Here is a 14,068-nt window from a genome sequence, read left to right as displayed (position 1 = left end):
TTTGCCCAGAAGGGATGGTAGGTGGGTGGGAAATCATCAGCTTTTAACACTTGCATTAAATTTTATGGTATTCATCATTAGTTGTAACTACAGTGGATATTTTAACTGTGCAAAAGCACATGAGTTTGTGTCAGCTGGGCTTTAAAGTTTTGAAAATCAGAATCCAGTTTCCAATCTTGCTTCCTGCTTTAATAGAAGATGGTATCAGCAATAACATTAGCAAATTTGCTGATGATACAGAGCTGGGTGGCAGGGTGAAATGTGATGAGGATGTTAGGAGATTACAGGGTGACCTGGACAAGTTAGGTGAGTGGGCAGATGCATGGCAGATGCAGTTTAATGTGGATAAATGTATGGTTATACACTTTGGTGGCAAGAACAGGAAGGCAGATTACTACCTCAATGGAATCACTTTAGGTAAAGGGACAGTACAGAGAGATCTGGGTGTTCTTGTACACCAGTCATTGAAGGCAAGCATGCAGGTACAGCAGGTAGTGAAGAAGGCTAATAGCATGCTGGCCTTCATAACAAGAGGAATTGAATATAGAAGCAAAGAGGTGCTTCTGCAGCTGTACAGGGCCCTGGTGAGACCACACCTGGAGTACTGTGTGCAGTTCTGGTCTCCAAATTTGAGGAAAGACATTCTGGCTATTGAGGGAGTGCAGCGTAGGTTCACAAGGTCAATTCCTGGAATGGCGGGATTACCTTACACTGAAAGACTGAAGCGACTGGGCTTGTATACCCTTGAGTTTAGAAGACTGAGAGGGGATCTGATTGAAACATATAAGATTATGAAAGGACTGGACACTCTGGCAGCAGGAAACATGTTTCCGCTGGTGGGTGAGTGCCGAACCAGTGGACACAGCTTAAAAATACGGGGTAGACCATTTAGGACAGAGATGAGGAGAAACTTCTTCACCCAGAGAGTGGTGGCTGTGTGGAATGCTCTGCCCCAGAGGGCAGTGGAGGCCCAGTCTCTGGATTCATTTAAGAAAGAGTTGGATAGAGCTCTCAAAGATTAGTGGAATCAAGGGTTATGGAGATAAGGCAGTAAGAGGATACTAGTTAGGAATGATCAGCCATGATCGTATTGAATGACGGTGCAGGCTCAAAGGGCTGAATGGCCTACCCCTGCACCTATTGTCTATTGTCCATTAATAGAAGTAGGAAAGTGATCAGCCCATATTCCAAGGTGGCCAGTTGGCACTTCAAGTCTGGTAATGAAACTGAGCTTTATAGTTGTTCAACCTTTGAAATTTAACAGCTGCATCCAGATGGTGTGTGCCAGACCCAAGAGATAATTAACTTAGCACCTATGTGCTGGATTCAGCTGCTTCTCAGGATAAATCTCTTCATCTGGTACAACCCCTTCTGTTATCTGATCATCTTCCCAGACCTTTAACTTGTCACCATGACTCCTGGATCCTGATGTTTCTGTCTTTTGTACCGGTCCTGGGCCTCTGAAGTTCTAGCCCCTTTCTCAAGTCTTAGAGTCAAAGACATTTTGAAACAAAAATCATTAAAATCCTGCATGGTACAGGAATTAAAAGCATTGGGTGATAAACGCCATTTGCGTTAGTATTGCGGTTGCTGATAAGTTAATAATATCTTGTCAGATTTTAAACAATTAACCTAAAGGTGGCCAGTTGTAGAATGCAGCCCTTTATTAGAGGCTAGCAATTGTTGACCATTCTGTTAAAATTTATTGACATATAAAGTCCATTAATAACAAATCCTTCAATCCCCACTTCCTCCAGAAATGAACTCCCCTAACGTAGCTTATTTTCAAATACTTTTTCTTTTAGTGTTACTTTATTTTGTTTTTCCTTCTTCTGTTAAATTTATAATTTCTGTCCTATGGTGTTTGAAAAATGTTCGCTATAATTTTGCATTAACTTTTATCAGTTCCATAAGTCATCTTTGAAACTTCATTTAGGGCTTCATCTTGAACTCTTTTAGAATAAAAATTAGCTCAACTTTGTTAGATTACTATTCTCAAAATTATACATATGAAAATCCTAAGTACTAATGGTTATTCCAACAAGTTCTGTTTTCAAAAGCACTGTGCGCATTGTGTTAATTGCTCAATAAGGTTTCTGGTTTCTTCCTAGAATTAAAGAGTCCTCTGGATGGCAGCAGGTTTTTACGAGTCCGTATTTAGACTGGACAATAGAGCGAGTAGCAGTTAATGCTAAAGTTGTTGGAGGACCTTTTGGTGATAAAGACAAGATGGTAGCTGTGGCATCTGAAAGTAGTATAATCCTGTGGAGCATTCAGGATGGAGGAAGTGGCAATGAAATAGGTATGTATTGCAAGTTTCTGGAATAAAACAACATTCTTTTATCATCTAAAATGAGGAAAAAGCAGTTTAAAATTGGTTCTAAGCTCAGTTGAATGAATGAAACAGTCTCTTCAATTACTTTGGAAATGATGTAGGTTTAGTTTCCACTTAAGAGCTGAACAGTTTAATTTACTGACCTTCAGTATTAACTAACTTTTCAGTACTGGCTGAGGAAAGTTCAATATAAATAATGGGAATAATTTCTGAATCAAGCCACATATCTATTTATGCTAGCGATCTTACCGGTGGCCCTACATTGAACTCCACCACTACCAAGACGTTATCCATGCCTTTATTGCCTTAGGATTCATTCTTTTCAGCCTTTTTTTTTCACAAATTCCAACTGTTTTTCTATCTTGTGAAAAGTCTGTGTTGCCATCAGTCTCTGTCATTGGGATATGACAAAAAAGTAGCATATGCTGTTTATTAATAACTTGAGTTTGTTCTGCTATTCAATTAGGTCAAGGTGAATCTCTACTGCCACTACTTCTAACTGCCATTTCTCCATGTCTCTTAATATCTTTTCTTAATAAAAATCTATCAGTTTTAGTCTTGAAACTTTTCAATTAGCCCAACATTTGGGAATACTGTTTCAGATTTCCACTAAACTTTGTGTGAAAAATTGCAACCTGGTGTCACCTTTAGATGGTTCAACTCTGGGTTCTTAATGTGAAACTTTTGCCTTCAGCCAAAGCTGGGTTTTCTTGGACATAAAGTATGACAGTTAACATGTGAGTACAATTGGGAAAACAAATGGAGTGCTAGATTTTGTTAAAAAGAGTTCAAGTGCAGTTTTGGTTATTTTACACAAGGAAGAATACACTTTCACAAGAGGGAATGCAGTAAAGATTTACTAGATCAGTTCCCAGGATGAGGGGATTCTTCTATGAGAAGAGATTGAGTAGATGAGATCTATCTTTGCTAGAGTTTACATGAATAGGAGGTTTAGAAATGGGAGTATAAAATTTCAAAGGGTAGATGTTGAACAAAATATTTCCCTTGTTTGGGTTGCATTCTTAAAATTAGTGGTCAGCCAATTATGACTTAAGAGAACAGCAAATCCTTGGAATTGTTTACCCTATATGCCCTGAATGCTTAATCATTGTGTATGTTAGACAGAGGTTAATAGTTTTATTTTGAAAATTAAGGAGGATAGTGCTCAAACAATTATTGCACCATGATTTTGAGCAATTTATTTTTGGGTTCATATTCTAACCAATTAATACAGCATTGGCGGTAAAGCTATTAGCTGTCATTGTCATATACTTGGGCATAGTTTTCTAGTAACCACTTGTTATTTATTTCCAAAACAAAAACATGCTAATATATAGGTTTCAACTTTGGTCCTGTCATTTAACTTACTTTATAAATTGAGATTTTTGTGAATAAATTGTTTGGGTTTTGTCATGATTCAGTTGACATAGAGCAATCTGTACTGGCATTAATCGGGAAGCACTAGATTTAATATAATTTGGTATGAGATTGTCTGTCTGGTTATTGAATCCTCTCCTATCTATATTCTAAGAGATACGGTTGACTGAAAATGAACTGGACCAGTCATGTATACATACTGTGGCTGCAAGAGCAATTCAGAGGTTAAAAATCATGCAGCGAGTAACTCACCTCTTGTCTCCTTATTGTTTGTCCACTGTAAGGCACAAGATAGAAGTGTAATGGATTCAAAGTCAGTATCACCCAGGTAAAACTGTCTGATTAAATGTCATCCCATCCACTATCTTAAAACATTCACTCCCTCCAACACAATAGGACAGCACTGTGTCTGAGCTACAAGGAGCACTGCAGTAACTTACCCAGACTCCTTCAATAACAACTTGTAAACCTGGGATGGCAGATGCACAGGAACACTCACCTGCAACTTCCCTTCCAAGTGACTAACCATCCTGACTTGGAGCTATATTGTCATTCCTTCACAATTGCAGGGTCAAAATCTTAAAACTCCCTTACTAACAAGCAACCCAAGGATTGCAGTGGGCCAAGAAATCAGCTCGGTACCACCTTTTTGAAGGCAAGGGTTATGCATTTAACTCTGACCCAGTCACTGATGCTGCATCCTGTGAACAAATGCAAAAAAAGTGGCACAGTACTGCACCTGGAGCACAAGACACCTTTAGGTTTGACTGAGTGAATTCCATAAGCTGCTCTTCCTGAGGTGGCTGTAAAGGTGTTCTTGTTAAGGGAGAGGAAATATTAACTGATTCTCATGCTGCCTAGTAATCTGCACTGTAGTTTGCATGCAAGGAATGTCTTCTAGGGGCAGTAATAGATGTGGCTGTGATATGCTAGGGAGGAGCTATTGCATATGTGATAATCTGGTAGATTGTTCAGATAGTTAGTATTTCAATTACTAATTAAGTATGTCTTGAGGAATTCTTTTCCTTGCCTTCATTTTTGATGAAAGCTTATAAACAGAAAGTGCTGGAAAAGCTCAAGCCTCCTGGCCTGCTTTGTCTTTCTAGCACTTTCTAGTCACATTTCAGGTTTACAGCAGCTGCACTACTTTGTCTTTGTGAAGTTTCTAGCAATTTCCTCCTTTTAATTTAAGGTTCCTTGAGAGAGATGTTTCTGAAAATCCCTGATTTTGCATTTTTCATATCTATTGTTTCTTTGTTATAAGCTGCATAGTAGATTTCTACAGGGAGAAAGCTAGCAAATAAGCAGATTTATATGTCAACCCAAATCTATTTCAGAATAGCTTCTAATGCATATTTTGAAAATAAATTAAAGCAAGTGATCACCATTACTGTGGCTGCCTGTAAGGCTGTCAGTCCTTTGCTGGGCTTGGGAGATGGTTCCTCTCCCCAGGTGAATTTATTACAAGTTACCAGTTGTCAACATACAATTGGAAAAAGGGGGTTTAATATGCACAACAGATGTTTATGTAAATTGTAGCATTATTTAATTGGCATGAATATTTATGACACTTGACGCGTATGGGGCTGAAGGTGGAATTAAACTTAGTGGATTCTGTCCTGAAAATATTTTTGCTTCTGAGAGATTGACCCTCCTAAAAGTGATTTTAAAGCACTTCTTCCAACTTGACTCTAAAGTATCCATAATATTTCCTTGTTTAGATTTTTTTTCTCATTGTAATGAAGTGTAGCCTGCTTAACTTGTCATTGGTAACAGGCAACTCATTGCCATGGAGAGACTGAATTTCAGAGTTGGGAATGGGGAAAAATGCCAACTAGCTTTTAAATACCCCCAAAAATTGTGGAAGTTTTCTATGTAACTTTTAGTTATACATCTTATTAAGTATTGAATTGGATTTATGTCCAAAATGTGCATACATGGTTCCAAGAGCCACCATTCCTAACAAAGATATACATAAATTAATGAACTTAGATCTGCAGTAACATCAATGGTTTGAAATCAGAACACGATGTTGCATATGAACATTTCTCCAATGCAGCGATGTTTCTCATGAAACGTATAATGAAGGTGAAGCTGTGGAAAATCTAAATGCATTTGTGACACTTGCTTATTCCGAGGTCAAGATAATCTTCACTAACTGTAGTTAACAGTAGCACTAAAACCCACTAAAGGAACAAATAGAAACAGCAACCTATTTCCAGATCTTCGCCACCAATGTAACTGGATAATTGTTCTAAGGGTTTGTAGAAATTACACCAGATTGTTTTGTTTACGTATTTCCGTGTTTTGTATTTAATTCAATGACCTCTGCTCACTCTTTGCTCCCTACTTCCCACAATTTATATTAAAAAGGGGAAATTTGCTGTTTGTTCCTTGATTAGCAAAACCATAAAGTCATTGTGGCTTGTACTGTCCCACCTTATCATGGATAGTGGGCTGTATCAGGCAACTGGCACTTTTTGCCAGTTGTCAATTGCAAAGTCCTTGCTTAAAAGCAATTAAGTTTGCTGGCTATTTTGGCAGTTCAGGGCTTACTATTTTAAAAGCTTTGCTGATTTCAGCTGCCATTCGATCTTCAAGCCATTTAAATCGACTGTTTGTACTCATAACAGCTGAGAGGCTCTGATCGTGCGGCCACCATGGCCACATTTTTGTGTTCAGAGGTCAAATAATTTTATTGGTCAGTGCATATACCTTGCAATTTCTCACAAGAATATAGTCTGTTATATGTCGTGAGAACTGAATTTGTGTTTAAAATTCTTTGCTATCAAGTAGGAATTGGAAGGAATCTGCCATTCACAATAGTAATTTAGAATTTCACAGATTGTAAATGGCATTTTTAAATTACATTTTAACAATGTCAAGAAGTCTCAACAAATACATAAAATAACTTTGATTTTTACATTTCTGAATTTTGTTCTAATTCAGACCAACTCAGATGGTGTGAATGTTTTGCAATAAGTGCCTAAGGTTCCTGCATGAAATTCTGTTTATATTAGACATTTGTCTACGGAGCTAAGTGAGCCATCAATTAATGAAACATTTCACTTTTTTAATAGTTGCAGTGTATATTGAAGCATCAAACTTCAATCTTTGGTTGCAAGTGATAATGAAAACTTAGCAATTAAGATGTTGTGGACTTAAGACTGGCGTAACGATTTGTGAAATAGTCTTGTGTGTTTCAGTGACTCCATATAACTGAGTTAACTGGCTAACACACCATTGTAAAGCATTTAAAAATTTTCTACTAATTGAGGACTGAATCTCTAGTTTCATCATCTGCATTCATTCTTTCAAATGTTCTACTTACTTTTGCTCCAACTGATGGCCATTCCTGGTTTGAACAGTGTCTAAAGTCTGATGCACCTTTAATACCCTTCCAAAATCGCGTGTATCAGATCCATATAGATTGGTAAGTAAAATTTTCAGAATTGTAATTAAGTTACGTCAATGGCAGTCACTTGAAGCAAGCATTACATTGTGTTTTTATCACAGCAAAGATTGTATTTGAATTCTGCTTCATCTTGTGCCAGAGAAATTACTGGCATGGTAAGCATTCTTTTTTCAATATATGCACGTCTTCTTCAATTGTGTAATTAGATATGAGTGAGGAAGAAGGAATCTTTGTCTGAAAATTTAACATATTTGATCTGATTTTGTTTCCTGTTTATACACACTTTTGTTTTCTTTGAGTTGAATAATGACAGAATATTTCAATGTTCACAAAAGTGGATTGTAGAAACATAGTACTGGATCACTGGTTTCAATATCTGTTTTATTTCAATTTACAAGGGGCACATGGCTTATGAAAAAAAAATCCAAATTTGAGAGTATTAGTTAAATGGTATGCAGATGATGAGAGCACTTCTGTCATCTGTATCATGGCAGTATCAAAACTGAATTCAAAAGACGACTTGCCCTTTATATCCAGTGTTACCACATGAGTAGGAGCAGTATTTAAAATTCTAAGGAATAATCAAGCCAATACAATCCATCCTTAAAATTTCAATGTGATTAAAAGTTTTCTTAAATAAAGATAACCATCAGGTCAGGACCAAAGGCCCTTCCAAACCCTGCTGAAGGTTAAAAGAAAATAATTTCCACAGCATTAATGTGTACTGAAATCTATAGTAGTGGCAAGCTCAAAAATAGAGAAAAAAAATAAATTTTCTATAATACTGTAAACAAATCATCATTTTGTTGGATAGAACTTTGAGCGTGGCTGACAAAACAATTTTGTTTGAGCTTTTTTCTTGCATTCAATCAGGGCAATTTGCAAGAATTATCAAGGTAAAGGGAAAACACAGTTGGCAGTGGACTCTGATGGAGGCATGACTGTGAAAACTTAGCCTGTTAGATGATGACTGACATCTTGGAAGTTAACTGTCAGTCTTTTTGTAGCTAGTGCATTCTCTTTGGCAATACCTGTATCGATCAGAGTTCACTGCCAACTGATCCGCATTTTCCTCTTAAGTAATTTGAATATGTTTTGCCATTACTTTGGTAATACTTGTAATTTGTCCTGGTAAGTGGAAGATAAAAATCTTCAAAATATTTTTCTTTCAGTAATAATGCTGCTAGTTAATGGCACTTGAATTCACTGAACTGTGTAAGTTCACTTTGATTTGCAACCATTTCTATCTGCTTCCTTTCAAAGTGCCCATTTTGCCATGGTACATCATGACCATACCACTTACAAATAAAGGACTCCTACAAGTTGATGTATTTTTTTTAAAATGTTAAACACTACTGTAATCCTGAAGCCTTTCTATAAAGGGAGCACTTAGCAAATACTTGGATAAGATTATCTATGCTGAGAGGAGCAGTAACCCACATTCCACCATTACAGTAGGAACTTAAGCACTTTCTGAATTTTATTTGCGATCCCTTGACACTAAGCATTTGAAGGTCACTATTAAATGACTCAAATTTCAAGAGATGTCAAGTGTAAACAAATTTATGCAAACACTTGCCAAATCTCTACAACGTGTATTTATTATTACCTACCTCCTGTGGTTTCACACCTTTCATATTACTTAAAGGAAACATTAACTCCCTTTTTCCTCAGGGTATCTTCGCTAACCCTCCATGCACCACCCTCAGGGCAATACTCCTGTCATTCTTCATGACATGCTTTATTTTTCTGGCAGCTTTCTTGGCTGCTTTAACTAAGCAGGAGAGACACTTCAAATATGGAAGGAGTTGACATGCTGTTGTGGATAATTTTCACTGTGTCCTCCCTCTGGAGTAATCTGCCCGCTGTGCATTTGTTTTGTGTTCCATTGTAGCTCTGTACACATCAGTTGAAAAGGAAATGTACAGTAGCATTGCTTGTAAACCTGTTGTTATTTCTGAATCCAGCATTGGAAGCCTCAAATGTGCAGGTTGATGGTTGTTCTTTTGTAGAAGAGTAAAATAAACAGCAATCACTGGCAATTATTTGTTGTTACACCTAATCAGTACTTTTAAGAAAACTTGTGATTTACCATCTTTTAAAAAAAACGTAATTGATGGTTTTTTGGGGGGGCGGGGCAAGGGTGCTTGGTTGGAGGTTGTGAAGATCTTTGTTACATAATACCCCGTGACCTTGGGATCAATGAAAGTTCCTATTTATTGATAGAGTTGTCAGTTTTCAGATGAGTGGATTGTTATGAAATGTAACAAAATTTGTAACAATAAATTGTTTCTGCTGCTCTGTGTTGTAGGTGTGTTTAGTCTTGGAGTTCCAGTGGATGCACTCTTCTTTATTGGGAATCAGCTGGTTGCAACCAGTCATACTGGAAAAGTAGGAGTGTGGAATGCGGTCACTCAACACTGGCAGGTGAGCTAATACCTTTATGAAATGTAATAAAAAATGAATTTTCTACTTTTTAAAATTTCTGATGCTATGCAGCTGATATACAATATGGTGGTCATATCTATTTTGCTGGTGCCTCACATTCATAACTTGCAAATGCAGTACAGAACTGAGTAAATTATTTTCAGTATCTGTGATCATTCATTTTATAAATATGAAGGTTTAAGGATGGTCTTCAGGGAATTATGTTCATAAATGGTCACACAACAGGTGACGAATTTGTCATGCTTAGCAAACGAGTAATTTTGTTGATACTGTTACCAAGTTCCTGTATTCCTTCATGTGTTAAGATATGCAAACTCCAGCCACCAGAGGAAGTTGTGGGTAGGTCAAATGTTTCTATTTATAGCATTGAAAATGTTGTCAAATACAAAACAGTTGATTCAGTGACTAAACATAATTGAACTGAAGTACTGCAGCCAGAACAAAACTTGCTTTTTTTTTGTTGCATTACTTGTTCAGATGATTAAACTGCGCATCAACTATCTAGAATTTCTATTTGTCCTTTAAAATATTTGCTCTCACCTGTCAATGAAGCTTTGCGCTAGTTTGGGGAATAGGCCCAATGGAATAAAAATGAAAATTGTAGCCAGCAAGATCCAATTAAAAATCCATGTTTGCTTTTTGAAGGTAAATGGCTGCATATGTAGACAAATTATAATTTTCAAACTTCAATTTAGATATTTATCAACCATTGGAAAAGATGGAAGCGGATAATTGTTAAGGATTTATTAAGTAAAAGAAAACCCAATTGGGGCAAAAAGCGTCTGTGGGCAAGTGATGGAATGGTGTCACACCCAGTTCTTTGGTTGACGCATGGCTAAATGATTATGCAGCTGCGTCAAGTAAGATTAAGTATGGGCCAGTCAGCTCCTCTGTTAGATAATTGGGTGTCTGTGCTTCAGTTTCATTTGCTCCACTCTGGTTTAGATCCCTTGATATGCTTACCCATCAAAGGCCTTAACAATCTAATTTTGCACACTTCAGTGAACCTAGTAATTGCAACATTTGGAAAAGTTTCAAATCTCCACCGTCCTTCATTTCTACTCCGAAACAGTGTACCTGTTATTTTAAGATTACACTACCTTGTTTTTGATTTGTCATCAACTGTCAAAGATGACATATATTCTTGATTACACTAACAAAGGAAACCAGTGCCTTGAGTTTGTAATATGAATGCTCCTTGCGTTAAGGACACAGAACACTGCCTCAACCTTCTAAACTCAAGGTAATGGAACAATATTGTAATCTGTCATTGTGATATAATCATTCAAATCCTAATGTAATTGTAGAGAATTTGTGCTATGCCCACTCCAGGCCAGTGCAACTTTCTTGCTGTTTTGAGCTCAAAATTGAAGGCAGTACTAAAGGTGGAGCCTGAGTAAGTGTCATGTTCCAATTTTTATTGAATTCCAGGCACCTCAAATTAAATGCAGTATATAATTTATTGCTTTTATTACTCTTTCTTTTTTGTGTAACTGGGGACTTAATTCCCCATGCTCCTCCACAGCTCACTGCTTTGCACCATTAAGAACGTATTCAGTTTGTCTGTCTTAGGACGACCCTGTATTTCCCTCACTGAACTTCACTTGCCTTAAATTAACTCATTCACTTAGTCTGTTTTATTCTGTTTGAAGCTTCCTGTTCCCGTTTGTATAACTTTTGCCTCCAAATTTGGTCACATCTGAAAGTTGGTATTTATAACTTTTTCTATTATTTTGATCAGCTTATGACTATTTAAATATTCACTGTATAATAGATTCTAGTAACTTCATGCACCTGGTATTGAACTGACTGGTTTATAGTTAATATAATTTTCCTTGCTTCTTAAATAATTCAGTGATATTTGCTATTTGCCAATCCAAAGCCACAATTTCTGATTCTAGAGAGTTTTGAGAAATTATCCAAAATTGCTTTATCTATTGCTTTTAATGATCTGAGAGAAATCTTCAGGCCCTGGAAATTTCTCTATCTTAGGACATCTTATTTTCTCCATTTAATTTTTATTATTATTTTGACTATTGTCTATATTAGACTATTATCTCTATAGTATGTACCATCATGTGTAAAATGTGATATCTAAGTTTTGATACTGCCTCTAACCTTATTTACTACACTTGGTTGCTAATTGTGCAAATGAGGTATTTGCTTTTTAGATGTCTTTCCGAGTTTTCAACCTTATCAAACATTTCCCTCTGTTGCTTTGCATGTTACCCAAAATCTGTTTAGCCCTTTTTACTGTGAGCAATTCCATTTTAATTCCTTCAAAGTTTGCCTCTTGTAAAGTATGAAGTTGGTTTGAGACTCTTCATACCCCCACGAGACCAAAAGATGGAAGAGAATAAGTAGGCCATTCAGCTCAGAAACTCTGTTCAACCATTCAGAGATATCATGGCTAATATGATAATTCCCAGCTCTACTTTCCAGTTTTTTTGCCTGAAACCCTTGATTCACTTCTGTGTAAAAAAAAAACTCTCCATCACAGCCTAGAATATATATAATGGCCCAACCTCGACAGCCCCTTCTAGTAAAGAATTCCACAGATTAAGTATCTTCTGAGAAAAGAAATTTCTCCTGTTCTCCATTTTAAATGGGCAACCCCTTATTCTGAGATTACAAAATTCTTCCACCCATGGAATCTACTTCTCCACTTCCATCCTGTCAATCACCCCAAGAACTTTCCATGGTTCAATAAGATCACCACTCATTCTTCTCAATTCCAATGAGTACAGCTCCCCCGCCCCCCCTCCCCCCCCCCCCCCCCCCCCCCCCCCCCCCCCCCTCCCCCCCTCCCCCTCCCCTTCAACTGCTCCTCATGAGACAGTACTTCCACACCTGGAATCAGCCTAGTGAGCCTTCTCTGTACTGCCTTGGATAAGAGGCCCAAAAGTTGTTCACAGTATTCCATAAGACCAAAAGACATAGGAGTGGAAGTAAAGCCATTCAGCCCATCAAGTCCACTCTGCTATTTAATCGTGGCTGATGGTCATTTCAACTCTATTTACTATCACACTCTCCCCTTAGCCCTTAATTCCTTGCAAGATCAAGAATTAATCTGCCTTTAAGATATTTAATGTCTCGGCCTCCACTGCTCTCCATGACACAGGACACCACTCTCTGGCTGAGGAAATGTCTCCTCAATTCCATTCTAAATTGACTCCCTCTAATTCTAAGGATGTGCCCATGGGTCCTCATCTCCCACCTAATGGAAACAACTTCCTAGAATCCACCCTTTCTAAGCTATACATTATCTTTTAAGTTTCTATTTGATCTCCCCTCAACCTTCTAAAGTCTAATGAATGCAATCCCAGGATCCTCAGTCGTTCATCGTATGTTAAGCCTAACGTTCCAAGGATCATCTGTGTGAATCTCCGCTGGACACGTTCCAGTGCCAGTATGTCCTTCCTGAGGTGTCGGGTCCAAAATTGAACACAGTATTCTAAATTGGGCCTAACTAAAGCTTTATAAAGTCTCAGAAACTCATTGCTGTTTTTATATTCCAGCCCTCTTGAGATAAATGACAACATTTATATTCGCTTTCTTAATCACGGACTCAACCTGCAAGTTAACCTTTAGAGAATCCTGGACTGATACTCCCAGACCCCTTTGTACTTTGGCTTTGTGAATTTTCTCACCTTCCAGAAAAATAATCCATGCCTGTACTCTTCTTTTTCGAAGTGCAAGATCTCACATTTGCTCACATTGAATTTCATCAGCCATTTCCTGGAGTACTCTCCTAAACTGTCTAAATATTTCTGCAGCCTCCCCACCTCCTCAGAACTACCTGCCTGTCCACCTAACTTCATATCATCAGCAAACTTCGTCAGAATGCCTTCATCAAGATCATTAATATATAAAGTGAGCAGCTGTGGCCCCAACACTGAACCCTGCAGGGCACCACTTGTCACTGGCTGCCATTCCAAAAAAATCTTTTATCCCAATTCTCTGCCTTCTGTCAGACAACCAATCTTCAATCCATGCCAGTAGCTCACCTCGAGCACCATGGGCCCTGCACCTTACTCAGCAGCTTCCCGTGAAGTACCTTGTCAAAGGCTATTTAGAAGTCTAGACCGAGAACATTCATTGGCTTTCCCTGGTCTAACCTACTTGTTACCTCTTCAAAGAATTGTAACAGGATTGTCAGGCATGACCTTCCCTTACTACATGCTGACTTGTTCAAATCTGACCCTGTCCTTCTAAGAATTTAGAAATCTGATCTTTAATGATGTATTCTAGAATTTTACCAACAACTGAGGTTAGGCTCATTGGCCTATAATTCTCCATCTTTTTGTCTTGACCCTTTCTTGAACTTCCTTTCCAGCTGTGGTCTGACTTGTGCTTTGTGTAATTTTAGCAAAACCTCCCTAGTTTTATGCTCCACTGCATTTGAAATAAAGGCCAGTATTCCATTTGATTTCCCTATTACCTGTTGAACTTACCAACTTTTTGTGATTCATTCAAGAGCACTCCAAAATCCT

At 37.7% G+C, this 14,068-nt stretch overlaps 1 protein-coding gene across 1 annotated transcript in view; it reads left to right on the top strand.

Moving 5' to 3' along the window:
* The window catches only part of kctd3 (potassium channel tetramerization domain containing 3), a 77,792-nt gene that overhangs the window by 45,354 nt on the left and 18,370 nt on the right, over window positions 1-14,068 (top strand). Inside the window, exons 9-10 of the mRNA XM_060831466.1 lie at window positions 2,112-2,302; window positions 9,439-9,554. Of these exons, the coding sequence (XP_060687449.1) occupies window positions 2,112-2,302; window positions 9,439-9,554 (307 nt within the window). The remainder of the gene's footprint in view (window positions 1-2,111; window positions 2,303-9,438; window positions 9,555-14,068) is intronic.

The sequence above is a fragment of the Hemiscyllium ocellatum genome, chromosome 10 (assembly GCF_020745735.1).
Source record: "Hemiscyllium ocellatum isolate sHemOce1 chromosome 10, sHemOce1.pat.X.cur, whole genome shotgun sequence".
NCBI lineage: Eukaryota > Metazoa > Chordata > Chondrichthyes > Orectolobiformes > Hemiscylliidae > Hemiscyllium > Hemiscyllium ocellatum.
The sequence above is the reverse complement of the archived record's forward strand: the minus strand, read 5'-3'. Positions and strand labels throughout refer to the sequence as shown.